Raw genomic sequence first — 18347 nt, forward strand, 5'->3', positions numbered from 1 at the left:
CGAACAATTGAGAGTGTGCCCCCTACAGAAGCAGCACTTTTTGAACACACCAAACGTGCAGTTTTACAAGCTGGTTACATATGGTCGCAGTGGTATAAACCAGTTCCCATTATTCCAGATCCTCAACATTGGGGCTGGAAAGAAGTGAATGATGAGTATGAACCTTTTTGGACTCAGCTGCCAGATGCATCAAAACACTGCCAGGAGCTTGTGCAATGTGGTTGTAAAACACTATGCACTCATTCGTGTAAATGTGCAAATCTGACACTTAAGTGTACAGCACTTTGTGCTTGTGATGGCCAATGTTCTTACTAAAAAAGAACACTGTTGAAGTGCTTCAGACTCAATAATTCTTATCATAGCTTCAAATTATTTTTTCTCTTACGTACGTACCCGTTATTTATGAAAGCGGCATGTTGGTAACATATTTTGCAGGATTCTGAGACATCTACCTGCAATCTGGCATCTTTTGACAATATGTTATTTTTATAGTATTCCACTTAGCATTACCAAAAATTAAATATCTCCGTTAGTTTTAAAGATAAAGCAATGATATATGTGTCGTTTGAAAGCTCTTGAAACGCGGGATTTTGATTATTTCAAAGTGTTTTTGTGAATTCCTACTCGTTTCATAGTTATTCACCGTTAAACGCAAGAATTGTTTTCGAGTAATGCTTTCTTTTTACTTTGAGACGCCATTTTTAAAAATGGCGGCCATATAAATAAGACATTTTCTACATAATTCAAGATCTGGAATATGTTCTCACAAATAAAGCACGAACGAAGTTTCTATGTTGAACGGTAGCCAAGTTATTACTTTTTTTATTTAAGGAAATTAATTCAGCTGGCGGCCATGTTGATGACGTCATACCAGGCAAACCACGCCCCCAGAAGTTTGGGTCTATATCCATATTTTGTCCTTACATAAGTACACATCACCCCTGAAAGTGGCATGTTGGTATCACATTTTGCACGATTCGGCATTATATTGACGTTAAGCCACCTAACTAATAGGGTGGCCTATTTTAATCTTTCCACGGAAATATCTCGAAAACGGTTGAACATAAATCTGAACAAAAACTAAAATAAGAAATACCATGGGGCAGATCGAATGGCGATGTCATGGTGCCCCCAGGGCTGCTCTTCAAGGGGTTCCGGGGTCCAACTTTAAAATCTTAAATGGAAACATGGGTCGGGTTACACCTCATTCGATAGGTCTTTAAAAACTAAAAAGCGATGTGGCAAAAGATTTTTCATATCTGTCACCGTTTTCAAAATAGCCCGCAAGATATGTTACCTGCATCAGATGAACGTCCAGTAGCACTAATATGAAAACGGTTGAACATAAATGAACCAAACAAAAATTCAAATATTAAATCCACGGGGCAAATCGAATGATGTTGTCGCAGTGCCTCCCAGGGCCGGCTTTCATGGGGCCCAGGCCCAACTTAGAAATTTTAAACGAAAATACGGGTCAAGTGATACCTAGTTCGATAGATCTTTATACACTAAACAGCGTTGTGACAAAAGATTGTTCACATGTGTCACCGTTTTCAAAATGGCCGTCAAGACATGGTGCCTGTATCAGATAAAACGTCCAGTACCACTAATGTGAAAACGGTTGAAGATAATAACGGATGAACAGAAAAAAACTCCTATAGGAAATCACAGATGGTATTTATCATTCCAGGACTCGAAAGTGTTGCAACAGAGACGATGCTTAGAGTAAAAGTGCCATAATGCAAAGGAGGAAATCTAGTTCCTAGAAAATCATTGTTCCAACTCCTCCGTAAGTGAGTGAAGCGGGACAAGAAGAAACGGTGAAATTGCAAATGAGAACCTTAGTTTTTGCAAATTGTATATACACAACAAAATTACCTGAAATGTGATTTTATAACAGATAGGTGTCTGTAATAGAAAAAAGTAGGTAAAATTCTTGTTAAATATTACTTTCCATTTTGATTGCAGGCAATGATTTGTACAAAAATGAATCAGCTGAAATGCGAAACTAATTTGTCGAACAATGCAATTTTAGAACAACTTGTACAAATGTTGGTTTTGCTCAAAAGTCGTCTGCACAATATTGGTTCATTACAGTACCAGTCACTTGTACACCCAAGTGTTCCAGACAAACCATACCTATTGCAAGTAAAAGTGGGGTTCTCATTTGAGATTTTACCATTCATTTCCGCTTCACCCACTTACGGAGGGAGATCGGAAAGATAATTTTCTAAGAATTAGATTTCGTCTTTAGCATTATCTCACTTATACTTTAATAATCTTTTTCTCCATCCAGGACATCACCATTCGATTTGCCCCATAGTATTTCCTATTTGAGCTTTTGTTCAGTTCATTTTTGTTCAACCGTTTTCGAGATATTTCCGTGGAAAGATTAAAATGGGACACCCTGTATATATATACATACAGGCGCGAATCCAACCGTACTTTGCCTCTTTAGCCAGTGTAAAGCAGGATTGAAGCTCATTTTATTCTGTGTATACCTGAGCATTAAGGGGGATATAGCTCCTATAGCCCTTCCCTTAGATCCGTGCCTATATATAAACAAGCAGTGTTACCAACGCAAAATAAAGTATTTTCTCAAATTGCACTATGTAAGGTATTACCTATTTCTAATTTAGATATTAAATGAAACCACAATACCACATACATTATTCAGTATAATAAAGGACAATACAGTATCACTAGCATCAACATTTTAGAGATCTCTAATCTCTAATGTAATGCGCATCATTTGTATCTTAGCGTCAAATACTATGATCATGGTATAATGTATTTCGAATGAAGGAAGGAACAAAGTTACAAGGAATGAAAAATTTAATTTTTTCTAAAGACTTTACTTCGAAAACGTGCTAACATATCACGTCTCATCATGTAGATGCTTCCGAAAGACTTAAGTGATCATAATGTCATTTACAAGAATTGTTATTTCAAACCGTTTCAGAGATACCAAACACATGGATAGTGATTGTTTCATTGCTTAAAATAACGCATTTGTGTTAAGTTTTTATAATGATTGTTGTTTTCAGTTTGCTTCTATAACATTACAACAATAGTTTTTGGTTGTTTTAATTACAAATTGCAGTTCCATTATTTTAAGCAGTGTTGCCAACTTAAATTAATTGCTAAATATTATTCTAAATATAGTGGAAACAACGTAACTAAGCTGCAAAATATTTTAATAACTCGTAATTTGCTTTATGGTGCAAGAATAGTTTCAAAAGACGACGTTTTTCATTGTCTTTGGCTATTTATAATGTTAATGTCAAAGTTTTCGTTCCAGTAATACATGTAAATGCAAATTGTAACTGAAATTAAATGTAACTGATAACTTTTCAGTAACACTAGTTGTTCCCCTAAGCCTTAGGCCTGATGTACACAAAACCATGCTTAATTAAAAGTTCTAAATACACCCTAGTTATATTTCACTTGTTTTAGTTTGACCACCGACCACCTCAAACTCGATCTATACCATATAGCTATATGCAATTATTCAAGGACTTACAGCTGTGTTGATTTTTGGTTTGGTTTGTTTTAGTTTAACGTCCCATGATTATGCTAGGATGGCTAAAGAAGACGTGGAGCTAATGATTATAATGGAATCCGAACCACTTCGGTCCTTCAACTGTACTCCCACGAATACGGGATCACGCGAACCGAAGTCAAGCGTGCTAGTCGCTAGACCAAATGCAGGTCCTCACATTGTGTTGATTTAAATCATTGAGTCAGTGTTGCCAGATTCGAAGATCAAAAAGTAGCATGTCGGTGCTCCAAAAGTAGCGGATTTGAACTATTTGTAGGTCAAATACATACAGTAGAAATGAATTATTTGGCAACTAATGACTGGTACTAATTGAATAATTTTTAACATGGGATGGAAAATGTGCTGGACATATTGCAAGAAATTATGATGGATAAACAAAAACAATTTTAGACAGGATACCACGAGATAAAAAACAGCCTAGGAAACGTCCTTATACAAGAAGGTTTGACGAAATCAAGAACAACTGGGGAGTAACCTGAAAAAGAATTGCTCAAGATAGATAGATGTAGACAAGACTTGAAAAGACCTTCATCCAGCAGTGGATTGACAATGGTTGATTATGATTATGGCTATGATTTTATTATATCTGGACCTTAGAGATGAACTAAACCAAGTCATAATTTCGTAATTTTACAAGAGAAGCGAAAAACAAGTTCCTTAAGTAAGACCTATAGTACTGTTTTCAAGCTATACTAAGTAGTTACAAAGTAATAGGATGCTTTTAGACTTACATTGTTACACCACTAGAAAGAACATAGTCTATTAAAAAGGTATTGTTAAGTCAATTTCGACCAAAAAATGACTTAGCATAGTCTACCTCTAAAGTTCATGTATATATATATAAAACTTTTACTAGGTAAGGTAGGGTAAAAACAGATCCAAAATTTAACGAAATTCGTACAGCGAAAAACAAATTTGATCCTTGCGGCAAAACTACGAAAATTAATACAAAAGAAAACTAGCAAGTTAAGAATCACTTTGCTGGGACAGAGAAAATAGATACATATAGCTCGAATTACCTATATACTTACATAATATGTATGTCCATGTTATGCAAGTAATTTTTAAGCAATATGAAATTTCAGTGTAATGAATGCATGATTAGTTTTCTCGAATAAAGATCACATGCACCTCTGAGTAAAATGAAATGAAATCTTTAAGTTTTACGTCCCACGGTTATGCCGGTTAGGCTAAAGGAGACGGTGATGATGAGTAATGAATGAAATGGTGGAATGAAGAAAGTGGGAGGAAGCGGGAGAACCCCGAGGAAACCCACGCACACGGTGTTTGTCCACCACAACGTTCACTTGGCGGGAATTGGGATCGAACCAGGGACCCCAAGCACCAGAGGTGAACGCTCTACCACTGAACCACCGCGGCCCCATATACCGCTGAGAACTCAGGAATAAGCTTAATCTATGTTACGGCACTGGATATATGCTTATATAATACATTACAACCTTATAAACTTGTATAAGAAACAGAATGTACTTCAAGTGAGACGCGAACTATACGAAACATAAGACGTTGAATCTAACTTGTTTGGTGATCCAACCCGAGAACACAGATAGCAAAGATGAGTGCCGTAGCTCCCACCATAAGGTTAAGGAAGTGCCTCTTTTAAAGTGTCAATTAAACATTGAGATGTGAAACGGTAATAAAGCAATTGATCAATTTGAAACAAAATATATGGTAGTAATAATTTACTCTATTTGTTAAGATAATGAACGTTATATTATATTTTTAAAATGACAATATAAGCAGTGTGTTTTGGATAATAACTGAGAATTGTAAAATTTCAACTTCGGTACGATTAAATACATTTGTAAAATTAATTTCATACTATTTATTTCGAGACTTATTACAATTTTAATTTCATACTATTTATTTCGAGACTTTCGAGACGAGACCCGAGACGAGACCGAGACTTGGCCTTCGAGACCGAGACCGAGATCGAGACAAGCATCTGTTGACCGAGACGAGACCGAGACCGAGACGGCTATTTTTGACTCGAGACGAGATCGAGACCGAGACCGCTACTTATCAACCGAGACGAGACCGAGACTGTACCAAGTCTCGTCTCGTCTCGTCTCGATACCATCCCTACTTATATAGTATGTATGTCCATGTTTCGCAAGTAATTTTCAATCAATATAAAATTTCAATGTAATGAACGCAAGATTAGTATTCTCGAATAAAGATCACATGCACCGTTGAGAGCTCAGGAACAAGCTTAATCTATGTTACGGCACTGGATATATGCTTATGTTATGCATTACGACTTTATGAACGTGTATAAGAAACAGAACGTACTTAAAGTGAGACGCGAACTATGCGAAACATAGAACTTTAAATCTAACTCGTTTGGTAATCCAACCCGAGACCACACATAGCAAAGATGAGTGTCGTAGCTCTCACCACAAAGTTCAGGAAGTTCGTGTTATAAATTAAACACGGACATGTGAAACGGTAATAAAGCATTTGATCAATTTGTAACAAAATATATTGTAGTAATAATTTAAAGTTTCAATTTCGATAAGATTAAATACATTCGTGTTGCTATGTGTTGCGTTATCCTTAGGAAGTATTGAACAATTCTGATTCAAAGAAAGGAAATAAACTACTATATAGTACTGGAGTTAATTGAATGGAGTTTAATTGTATAGGCAAGTACTGAGGCGATATGAGGCAGTCTATTGCTGAAAGTGGAATATGGGTTACTATTGGGGTTTAATCCCAGGTATGATATGCCCACTGATGACACTAGTTAACAAATTTAAAGTTTTTGTTTGTTACATGAGAAAAATCACCTGATCTTAAAGGAACATTTTGCGCTGAATTCGAATATGCACTCGGTTTCTCTCCATCACGTACAGTTTTCCCTAACAGAGGGATTTTCGGGAAATTCCCTCAAAAATTTCCCTTTTTCAGATATTTTATTCCCCTAGCTCCTGTCCCCTTACATATAGTAACATAGAAATTATACCTAAGTATACCTTGATTTATATTTAATAAACCCTAAAAGTTTCGTAAAAATCGCTTTGTTCTTTCTAGAGAAATAAATATATTTGTATGTATACAGTGTGCACTTTTTATTATGCACTTGATAGTAATGCTTTCAGATCTCCTGAGTTGGGGTAAAAACGATTTGCTTTATTACTACAAACACAGACATAAAAATGAATATTTACAATAGTCAACAACACACTTGTATTGCTCTCTGTAAATTAGAAACGTGTATAAAAATAGAATGTACTTCCAACGTATATTTTTTTAAACGTACAGTATATGTATATCTTAATACATATATATACAATTCTCCAAGTTTTTTTCGTTTTGTTCATGAAATGGTTATCAATATTTTTATCAAATGTAACAGAATGCAAAAGAAAGAAAGAACGGAATACAGACTCATTGTTGACAACAATGAACTAATGCAGTCTGAATTTTCCACTACGGTATCGTTTCCCCACTCCCCCGCGTATTTCTTTCTTTCTTGTGTTCTTGACACCTGGTGAGGGAGTTTTGTACATTTTTATATTGACGTGTGGTTTAACACTACTTCACTTTCAAAGTTGTCTTTGCTGCTAAGAGTGCTTTCATGTTTGATCTTAACGGCATTAGATCATGTTTGTGATCAGTACAATGGCGTCAAGAGGACGGCGTTCGTGTGTTAACTCACCAAATAGTTTTTGTTATGTGTGTGGCCAGTTTGTAGTTAAAGGACAGTGTAGATCCATTACGCCATCGGTGAAACTAGCATATTATATATATTTCGGATGTCGTGTGGGAGATCAAGACAAAACTCGGGCACCCAACATAATTTGTGCGTCGTGCTACGTCACTTTACTTGCATGGGCCAAAGGGAAACGGAGGTTCATGAAATTTGTTGTACCAATGGTGTGGAGAGAACCCACCAACCATCTGGATGATTGTTATTTTTGTCTCACAGTAGTTAAGGGACATTCTAAAAAAAGCAAATACACAATAAGTTATCCCAACGTTAAATCCGCAATTAGACCTATTCCGCACGGGGATGAACTTCCACTTCCCGAGCCCCCTACCAACTGGGAAGAGATATGGCCAAAAGACTCTGATGATTATCATGACCTTGATGAACCATCGACATCAACATGTACATCCAAGGATCCAACGTTCATCCCTGACTGTGTTCGCGAGCCACATTTCATCCGGCAATGTGAACTTAATGACCTAGTCCGTGATTTGCACCTGACAAAACAAGAGGCGGAACTTCTGGGATCAAGGCTCCAGCAGTGGAACTTATTGGATGCAGAAACGAACATATCAGTGTACAGGAAAAGGCATGTTCAATTTTCAAGCTATTTCTCAATGCAAGATAATGTGTGCGTATGTACGGATATAAATGGGTTGATGGCGGAGCTAGGAATTCCTTACGTTCCAGAAGAATGGAGGTTATTTATCGACGCGTCAAAGGTCAGCCTTAAAGCTGTCCTTTTACATAATAGAAATAAAAAACCTTCTATACCACTTGCGCACTCAGTGAAGATTAAGGAATTCTATGACACCATGTCAACTTTGCTAAATCTTATAAATTACAAGGACCATTGTTGGCAAATATGTTGTGATCTCAAGGTAGTTGGTATTTTATTAGGAGTGCAGTGCGGTTACACGAAGTACCAATGTTTTTTATGTTTATGGGATAGCCGAGCTGATGACAAACATTATGAAGTGAAGGAATGGGAACCTAGAGTCAATTACGTACCTGGAGAATGCAACGTCAAATACGCTCCTTTGGTAGATCCTAATAAGATATTACTACCGCCACTTCATATCAAGTTAGGACTTATGAAATACTTTGTCAAAGCCATGGACACATCTGGGGAAGGTTTCAAGTATTTGCGAGATAAGTTCCCTAACCTGAGTGATGCTAAGATTTCAGCGGGAGTGTTTATTGGTCCTCAAATTAGAAAATTAATGCTTGATGATAGCTTTGACAGCAAGTTAAACAGTGCTGAGCTAGCTGCCTGGACAGCATTTAAGTGTGTTGTGCGCAACTTTCTGGGCAATAACAAAGCTAAGAGTTACACAGAAATCGTACAGGACATGATACAGAAATACAAAGAGTTGGGTTGTAGGATGTCTTTAAAAATCCACTTTTTGCACTCCCACCTCAGCTTCTTTCCTGCTAACCTAAGTGCTCTCAGCGACGAACAGGGGGAAAGATTCCACCAATATATAATGGCAATGGAGAAAAGGTACCAGGGACGATGGGATCCTTCAATGATGGGGGACTATTGTTGGGGTCTTGTTAGAGAATGCAACATTTCTTACAAAAGAAGGAAGTAGTGTACGTTTTTGTAACCCAATGGAAGTTTCATATATTGTGATAGTTTTGATTGTCTTTTCATGACCTTTTGGAACATTTGTATTATTGTTTATTGTAAATTGTCACACTTGTAAATTATATTGTATTATATTTTATATATGTGTTTGTGGTAATAAAGCAAAACGTTTTACCTCAACTTAAGAGATCTGAAAGCATTACTATAAGGTGCAATAAACAGTACACACAGTATACATACAAACATATTTATTTCTCTAGAAAGAATAAAGCGATTATTACGAAACTTGGAGGGTTTGTTAAATATGAATCAAAGTATACTTAGGTATAATTTCTATGTTAGTATATGCAAGGGGACAAGATCTTGGGGTGTAAAATAAACGAAAAGGGAAATTTTTGAGGGTTTTTCCCGAAAATCCCTGTGTTACGGGAAAATCGTACGTGATGGAGAAAAACCGAGTGCATATTCGAATTCAGCGCAAAAAGTTCCTTTAAGAACAGGTATTTCCTTTTATGTAACAAAACCTTTGTTAACTAGTGTGATTGGACCTGGAACACACACATGGAAAGCATTAGCTATAGCAAATTAGCTATGTAGAGTACACCATACTATAATTTCTAAGTCAAGAATAAAGGCAAAAAATATGAAGCGAAAGCGACAGACTGTACGATAATAATACTTTCACAATTTTAATTTCACACTATTTATTTCGAGACTTTCGGGATGAGACCGAGATCGAGTCAAGCATCCGTTGACCGAGACGAGCCCGAGTCTGTACAAAGTCTCGTCTCGTCTAGTCTCGATACCATCCTTATTTTATATCCATGAAAGGGAACGCAATTGACTTCCAAACTTCTAGAGGTCTTCCTGAGGTGGGTCATGCCCCTTCTGAGGTGATCTCGTGTACCGTTGGGTAGTCTTATGCGCTTTGCGCGGGTGGTTCTAAGCACTCTTGGACCACCGTCAATGAAGTAGAGTGTCAGGGGCAGAAAACTGAGTCTCAAATAGTACTCTGAGCCATGGTTCTGCTGCTGTACATTATAGATTAAAACCGTACCAAATTGAAATCACTAATTGATTTTTTTTTTTTTTTTTTTTTTTGACAAATAACCACTTGAATCTCCATACTATATACCATACCATAGTCTCCGGGCTAGCGGCTTAATGTGACTGAAGGGCAAGCTTGATAATAAAAATGCTGGTTAGCCAGAAGTTCTACAGTTCTCACTTCTTGCTCCCTCGTACTATTAAGAATGCACTCTATACCAGAATTTGCTTTTGTTCATATTGCATTTTATAAATATTTGTTATGCACTGTACTGTATGTTTTAGAAATGTTAAAAAACGAAGTCCAATAATTAAATCCCCCGATAACACATTTTAAGGTAATGTTTATAGTGTTTAACTTAATTGCAAGAAACATAAACTGCACTATCCAGACACACAATTTTAAAATGAACAAAACAATAACGTAAAACATGGGCTTCATTCTTCAAAACTAAGTAGATAAATAAATAAAATTATTTTACTTTACATTGACAAACGATTACATCAATCTGGAAAGGTAGACCTAAGCAGAAAGATTCAAAAGCTAGAGATTGTAGTGTTTAAAATGTCCAATAATGTTTGATAGATGATTATAATAATTTGACCACATTGAAAACTGAAAGTCAACTGCAGTAATCGTATTATAGTCGACTTGGGTGGAGTTAAAGTCGTAAGAATTATGTTCTTCTAAAAAAATTCGAGATTGAGAAGATACTCAAAGAAAATTAATAACGTTAAACCATTCTTTGATTGGAAGAGTCCGAAATCGATTAGAAATAAGACGTGATCTGAAGAATCGTTGTTGTCAAGAAGTTCATTTCGAAATTCCTGAGACTAAGTTAGAGGCCTTTCTATGTTTGGTCGCACATTTCTCTTGTCCGACCGCTATACAGTATACCATGCCTTGGGAAAACCAACTTAGTCGTTAGCCATAATCTAAGCAACGAGACGAACAGCGTGGCGCTCCGCGTAGTACAAAGGTTCCGACTTCTCTCGCTAGCACATTTTCTGTAGTGCTTACACTCTTCCACTTCCGAAAGCGAGCAGTGATGTCGGAATAATTTCTTTTAGCCAGAGTCAGAGTGGGGGAAAATGGTGCAGCCTTTTGTTTCTTTTCTTTTTTCTTCATCCTCCTGCAGCATCAACCGAAATGATGGATAGAGGAATCTGTAATAATTCCATTATTTACATAAACGATGCCGAATTTAGCAGAAATACGTCTTGTTTTGTTGTTTTCCTTGCATCCTCACTTCGAGTACAGGATGGCAATAATGGTATGGATTCTTTTTGTTTTCTTTGTTGTTCTTTCATTACACTTACTCTGTGCGCATTATTTTTATTTTTATATTTGCTTTCTCCTTGGATTCCATCGCACTATAGTACATTCGTAAGGACGAAAACGATAAATGGCTAGAGAGGTACCTCGGGCTGCGTTATTTCTTTAATAGAATCTTCAGCTGACGTGATTTTATGAAGCCCCAACTACAACTCCTTCCCTTCTTCCAGCTAAGTTCTTTTCAAATAGAAGGATATTCCGGCATCATGGATCTCGAACCGATCGTGCGTAACACTAAACTACTTAAGAAACTTATAGCTACTTACTGTATGTTCTCTAAACAAATCATCTTCTGACTATTTCTAATACTTTGAAATTATCTAACTGTATTTTTTTATCTTTACTACGTAAATAAGCTTATAGATAGTACACAAATCTACTTACGTAATGCAGTTCTTTTCCCACAGTCTACATCAACTGGATATTTACATGGGTAACTGAAATATCCAGCATCTTCACTAAATACAAGTCCTTCCGGACAAAGTTTTTCTTCTGGTACACCATCCACGCATTCTATATACTTATCACATTGCTTTGGATCTGCTATCCTTATATTTCTCTCTGGGCAAGATTGTGATTGAGCTGAAAGAAAACAAATAACGTGAATAATACTCAGAATGCTAAAAGTAGGTCAAATACATTTAAGTAAAATGTGCTAAATTATTCCAAATGCTATTGAAATACTATGTAAGTAACAGGCATGTGCATATAATATTACTCGTACATAATGATATATCAAGTTGCCCATAAGATAGAGACATTATTTTTATTGATTGATCACCGTGAGTGCATCTTTAATATTCCTAGACATGACACTTCATGTGAACCACTTGACAGATACCAAACTTTGTGCAATGGTCAGGATAATAGTGGCAAAGCTACTAAATAATGAACTCTGATATCGCTTGAACGTGGAGGAATAATAAGGAAAAATTACCCATAAAAAAAAATATAGAAATCAACGAAGCCAAGCGGCAATTAAATGTGTGCAACTACATGCAAGTGCATACGATATATAAGAGTTTATGAGGATTTACTTCGTTTCCTGGTGTACGTGTAAGCGCAGGAGTCTGAGAGAGCAATAGCGAGCAGGACAGGTGAATAAAGTAGATTGGGGTACCGAATGCGCATAGGGGACGTTATTTTCAAACGTTATGAAACAAATATTTGGGGAAATGAATCTGGATTATTTCTGACATTGTTGCCTACAACATCTTGCAGAAACACATGTAAGATGTTGTAGTGTTCATGTTGTGTACAACACTTTTTTTTTTTAATTTAGGATTTAATGACAGTGAGACTAACATTATTGAAGCAAAGCAAGCTAGCGAGAGGAGCTCTGTATCTCCCCCAAAAGCAGATTTCGGTTTTCCGCTTTCTTTCTAAAACCAGTTGTCTTTATGGTGAAAGAGGTATGATGTATCAACAGCTTAGAAGGGAGAGAGATATAAGATGGAACGTCTAAGGGGAAATAACGAGATGGGGAAATGAAACAAAATAACGTTGGTAGTGTACTAATAGTTATATATTTGCGAGTAGCGTATGTGTAAAACCTTCAATTACGCAATTGATATTCCTGTTTGCTTGTCACATTGTCATTTATTTCACTGCACTTTTATACACTATGAAAATATTCTTTATTTAAAATTTAGTCTAAGCTCGAACCCTGGCTTTTGAAAACTTTAGTACTTTACAATAAAAAGAAACTCATATCATCTGGAAGGTAATAAAAACTGTAATTCACTGTATCTTCTCCTTAACAGTCTGCTAATCATAAGGCTATTATTGTTTGTTCGAAATGTGTGAATCCAGTTAAAATAGTGTAAATTTAGATGCAATGGCTCTTTTATCACTTCGTTTTCTATATGATGACCACTTTAAGACAGAAATTCAATACTAAAATATTCAGTTGTCAAATTCATTTCTTCTATAAGTAGCATTCATACCCTATTCATCACGAAAACAAAAATTGTTACTTTTATATTTTCAAGTCTATTTTAGATGAATTTCACTCACTAGCAAGGAAGACGCAATAGTTATAATATTATAGCCTGAAAAGTAGTTAAAACTATCGTTTTTTCCTCAGCTATCTAATGATCTGGGATCCAAGTATTTGTTTTGTTGGAGTGAACACGAAAAGATACAAAAATTGGTATGAAGACAATATAAATATCATAGCTATAGTCGGGAAAGGAGAAATAAAGTATAACATTTTTGTTTTCATATTTGTACCGTAAAGTCCCAAACTTACCCTAAAAGCAGGAGACACTACATGGAAAACTTACAGTACACTCGTAGTTATAGGCTTTTTTTTTTTTTTTTTTTTTTTTTTTTTTTTTTTTTTTACTGAACATCAGAATTAGCTGAATAATAGGTCAACACTCACAAAAAGTGAGTGACTAAAAATAGATTATTTCTTTTAGTTAAATATCAATGACTAACTAAAGTTGTATTTTTAAAAATATCACATAAATGATATTAACTTGTATTTTGGAAGAAAAACTGGGGAATTTAGAGTTTCGGACAATCTTTGCGGCGGCAGATTTTGTAAATCCAAGGTTGTCATGACTAAACCGGGACGACTTACCATCTCTCACGTAAGAACCTGGACCCATGACTGTTATAATCCCATTACTTCAGGTCCAGGTAATTTCTTATTGTGAGAACGCCTAGAAAGATGCAACCCAACTTACACGTAACTTTTCTCGGTACTAACAGCAGTTGGTAGCCCTGATCCAGATGTTTATGCAGGTAAAATGTAAAGTAGGTGACTAACGAAACAGTTCTTTGTTCTAAGATGAATCTCTATGGTTCGGATCGTGTTTTCCAAAGAACACTGCTGTATATGTAATGTATTGTTTCTTTGTATACTGTATGTTTAGAGAAATAAAAGTACTGACCACTCATGAATCAGGAAATGCCTGAAAGTAGGTGAAAATATCAAACCTAGAACAACTGCTGGAAATAAGTTTGTAAATGATTGCTTCCATTGATAGACCTTCTCCAATTCTTCTCATTCCAACATCTTTCTCTTTCGGAGAGGAGAAGATCTTGCTTGTCAAACTATGTATTAAAATTGAAATCGAAATATTTGAAAAAGTTTAAACGTGGCGGGATTTGAACCCTGGTCTCCCGAATAGAAGTTCAATACGCTAACCACTTACCTACCGCGTCACTTCGGGTTCCACATAAGTTATTAACTATAGTACAGCCGCTACGTCTCTGGCTCTGACAGTTCTGCACGTGGAAAAACAATGTTGCCACTTTGTCCTTTATACACTATTTTCTTTGGCTTCGGTTCTGAAGAACTAGCCATTGTCACCAAATAATAACAACACTTCTTAACAGCACACCCAAACACACACAAAGAAAAGACCAATAACCAAACACGATCTCAAAGAACTTTTCACTGAACTATGCACAAACAAAAGGAAGAATACGGAGCGGCAACAACGTCTGGTTTCCATGCCAGCGCGGTGATAGCTTGGTCACTCATTGGGCCTTATGGGGGTGTGTCAATGTAGTATCAACCCTCGCTTTCTTTTTCGCATAGCTGTCAGAGCCAGAGATACAGCGGCTGTACTATAGTTAAAATCGTTTCATGGAAGACTATACATAGATACTAAGGATCGTATAAGGAGACGTTGCTTATGTGAGTGTCACAATGACTTATTCGAGATTTACTTCTTTAACTCAAAAACAAGTTATATACTTTCGTAATTGAGGAAAATATCACAAAACGTTCTTCAACAACTCATGGAACTCATCGAGTCAATGCAGAACGCTGCCTTTCCCTGATATGGTGACTGCTTGAGACCGTCGCGAAACAGTGTAGCAAACCGCGTAAAGGAAAAGAAACATTCGTAAAAAAATGTAATCTAGAACATGGCTGGGCTTTCTCATCCGTACACACTTTGTTTCAGATAGTGTTGTTTAAACAAACATGGGCCGAAATGTCTCTTGTTCACACGAAACAGCAAGAAAATTGAACAAGAAACGTACAAAACGTCGTTCAGGAGTGGGCTTCAATCCAAGGTAGGTCGTGCTTTTGCTCACCAGTCCAAGATGATATCTCTTACACTCCGGAGCGTTCTGCCGAATTGCTGTTCCATAAGTAATAGTCCTTCGTAGTTTATAGTCTCCAAACGAGAGCTCGTATCGCGGGTTGCAACTGTGGTTTCCACTGTCCCAAACGGAATCCCAATATTCTCAAAAGGCATAATGTGTCAAGGCGGATGCACTTCCATGCACAGACACTGTTGCAGTTACTTGTCGCGTACCATGGTCGTGGGGTCTTGCCCTATGATTCTGTCCTTCGAATACACGTTTGTTTTGCCCGAGTCTTCTACACTTCGTCCTGTTCATACCATTACACATATGTTTTTCGCGGTTACATCATTGGTTTTCTTTTTGCATTTTACCTTATATTGATATATCATACATCCCGCTTCTCATTTTAATACTTTACGCTATATTCAAGATCACGGCTTTCAAGATGGCCGCCAAGTCAGTGTTATAGCATATCAAATATCTTGATGTCATTCTCGTGCTGCCCATTCTTTCCGTTTTCGACATAAACGGGTATCTTGCGAGGTTTACTGTATATCATATTGTCGCGTAGTGTGTTATGTTGCAGAGCATATCTCCGGTGTTTCTGGACGAGGGCAGCTCTAATTTGGCATTTTTCTTATTTTCTATCATGTGTCCTCTGGGCGAAGTTTGAGTCAGATCTGATCCTGCCTCGTTCTGTACGTTGCTTGTAAGAGCTGTCTCGTGGAGAAAGGGACATGCGCACTGCAAAATCGTATATTCTAGAGCCTAACCGAACAGATATTAAAGAAACACGAACCTCCCGGTGTAGACGAAATTTCGGCTGAGTTAATTTTAATTGGAGCGGAAAATTTGTGGTATATATATATATATATATATATATATATATATATATATATATATATATATATATATATATATATATATCAAGGATTTGTATTTGGAACAAGAAACAAATTTTGTAAGGCAGAAACTTTGAAATTAACTCTTGATTATTTATTATGTGGGACCAGAATTGAAATTTGTTCAGTATGAAGTCCATTGGACAAAATTTACCAATTAATATTAAGAGAAAATTTAGGCAAAATGCTTAAGATACGTCAAATATAAGGAACAAGTGCGCTCCTATGTGACTCTATAAATACCTATTGAATTTTGAAGTCCTGTAGTTGTTAGTATCAACTATAGCGAATAGATAGTGCATTGAGCTACTTTTCGAAGTCACAATGAAAAAATCCATTCCCCGGACAGCGGTATATTGTGCAAATATACAGAATCCTTTTGTGTACTACGGAAATCAGTACGGGACAAGCGTTATACATATGCTACATACCATATGCTTAGATATTACTCCATGCCGTTGCAGGATGTATTGCATCTAACAGTCTTCCTTATATTTTATACATATACATATGTTAGATACGTCAGTTGTATGTTACATACTCCATCTGTATGGGTGATTCCGACCATCTATATACAGTTTTTTCGTTCGTACGGAAAGTAGGTTTATTCGGAACACTTATACGGAAAGTACGTATAAAATATAAGTTTTCAGTTATATGTTTGCTGCACATTAAGTCCAAAAACTACAAGATTTACACATGCAATCTACGTTTTTACGTACGCCACATACGTTTTTACTCAGTGCAGGAGCGTCATTTGGAGAGGGCAAGAGGAAGTTACCCTTTGCCCCCTGAGTTTGAGAAACATATGGTTTTTAATTAATTGTATGATAACATACTAATAGAAACAACGTGAAACTCTTATGTCGATGGACAGTATTGCCCCCCACCCCCGCTGGAAAAATCTGAAACGACGCTTCTAATCGAAGTATTTGAAATGAATTGCAAAATTATAAGATAAAAATTTGAAATACAAGTATGTTTAAATTCCAAGCATTTCATTAAGGTTTTCAATATGAAAAATAATTAAACAACATATATGTTGGTATAGCTCGCCTACAATGACTTGATGTCTGAGACACTTAATAAGTGGAATTTATAAATAAATGGGATACCACACTGGTATATATTTAGTGTTGCCACGAGATGAGACGAGACGAGGGACGAGAAATGTCTCGTTTCGTGGCAATACTAGAGCGGCTGAGGCCCACAAAAAAGAGCTGTTATGTCAAGTGGTTAGAATTACAACTTTTAACTTTTAAGTTTGGTTTGGTTACAGCACAACACACAACACGACTACAATCTTCCAACAACAACTGCTTAGTTTCGACTTAACTAGTAATGAATGAACTCTTCTGAAACACTGATCTTAATGAATGCTTCAACATTACTACCATAGTATATATTTTTGTATGTACTCCTAAATATTGTTTCTATTTACGGGCAAAAGTGTTATTTAAAGGGAAGAAGCTATTAAGAAGAGGAAGAAAATATATGAAGAAATAATTTAAATATTTGTATTATATCGAGATTTTTCTTGTTTTTCATTGCTATGACAACTTGTTTATCTGGTTGACATGGTAATGTAGAAATATATAGAACGAAGAACCATATTGTTGTAATTGGATGTATATTATTTTAATGTGACAAATAAGGTATATGTGGAAAAATATATAATCTGAAAGTACATAACTGTGGTGCAATTCATTTGTGATCTCGTGAACTTTATAAGTATTCAAAGTATATTTGAATCAGGGAAGGTAACGAAGAAATAAGGTTACATATTTATGTGGTGCCGGAACCGTGGAACCTTGAGATTACTGAGAAGCTTAGCAAACTATCTCAACATCACGGAGTACATTTTACTACGTAATAAAAGAAAAATATATTGAAGAGATAAAATGAATACCAGTACAGGAGTTGAAGACATTAATATTCCAGCAACTGAGAATTCATCGGACGTGATTGATCTTTTACGACAGCTTGGACAGCAGGTGAATTCCATAACAAAATTTGGATTCCTGATTGGAGCAAGTGACAAGTAGGATAGTAGATGGATTCCAAATTGGATTCCAGACTAGAACAAGTAACTCAACAAATAGGACAGCAGATGGATTTTAAATTGG

The 18347-nt window shown here is 36.2% G+C and overlaps 1 protein-coding gene across 1 annotated transcript in view; it reads right to left on the reverse strand.

The window, feature by feature from the left end:
- Positions 1–18347, reverse strand: part of obst-E (obstructor-E) — a 320674-nt gene that overhangs the window by 163363 nt on the left and 138964 nt on the right. Inside the window, exon 2 of the mRNA XM_081765619.1 lies at positions 11654–11851. Within this exon, the coding sequence (XP_081621745.1) occupies positions 11654–11851 (198 nt within the window). The remainder of the gene's footprint in view (positions 1–11653; positions 11852–18347) is intronic.

The sequence above is a fragment of the Thermobia domestica genome, chromosome 7 (genome assembly GCF_964235325.1).
Source record: "Thermobia domestica chromosome 7, izTheDome1.hap1.1, whole genome shotgun sequence".
Lineage (NCBI taxonomy): Eukaryota > Metazoa > Arthropoda > Insecta > Zygentoma > Lepismatidae > Thermobia > Thermobia domestica.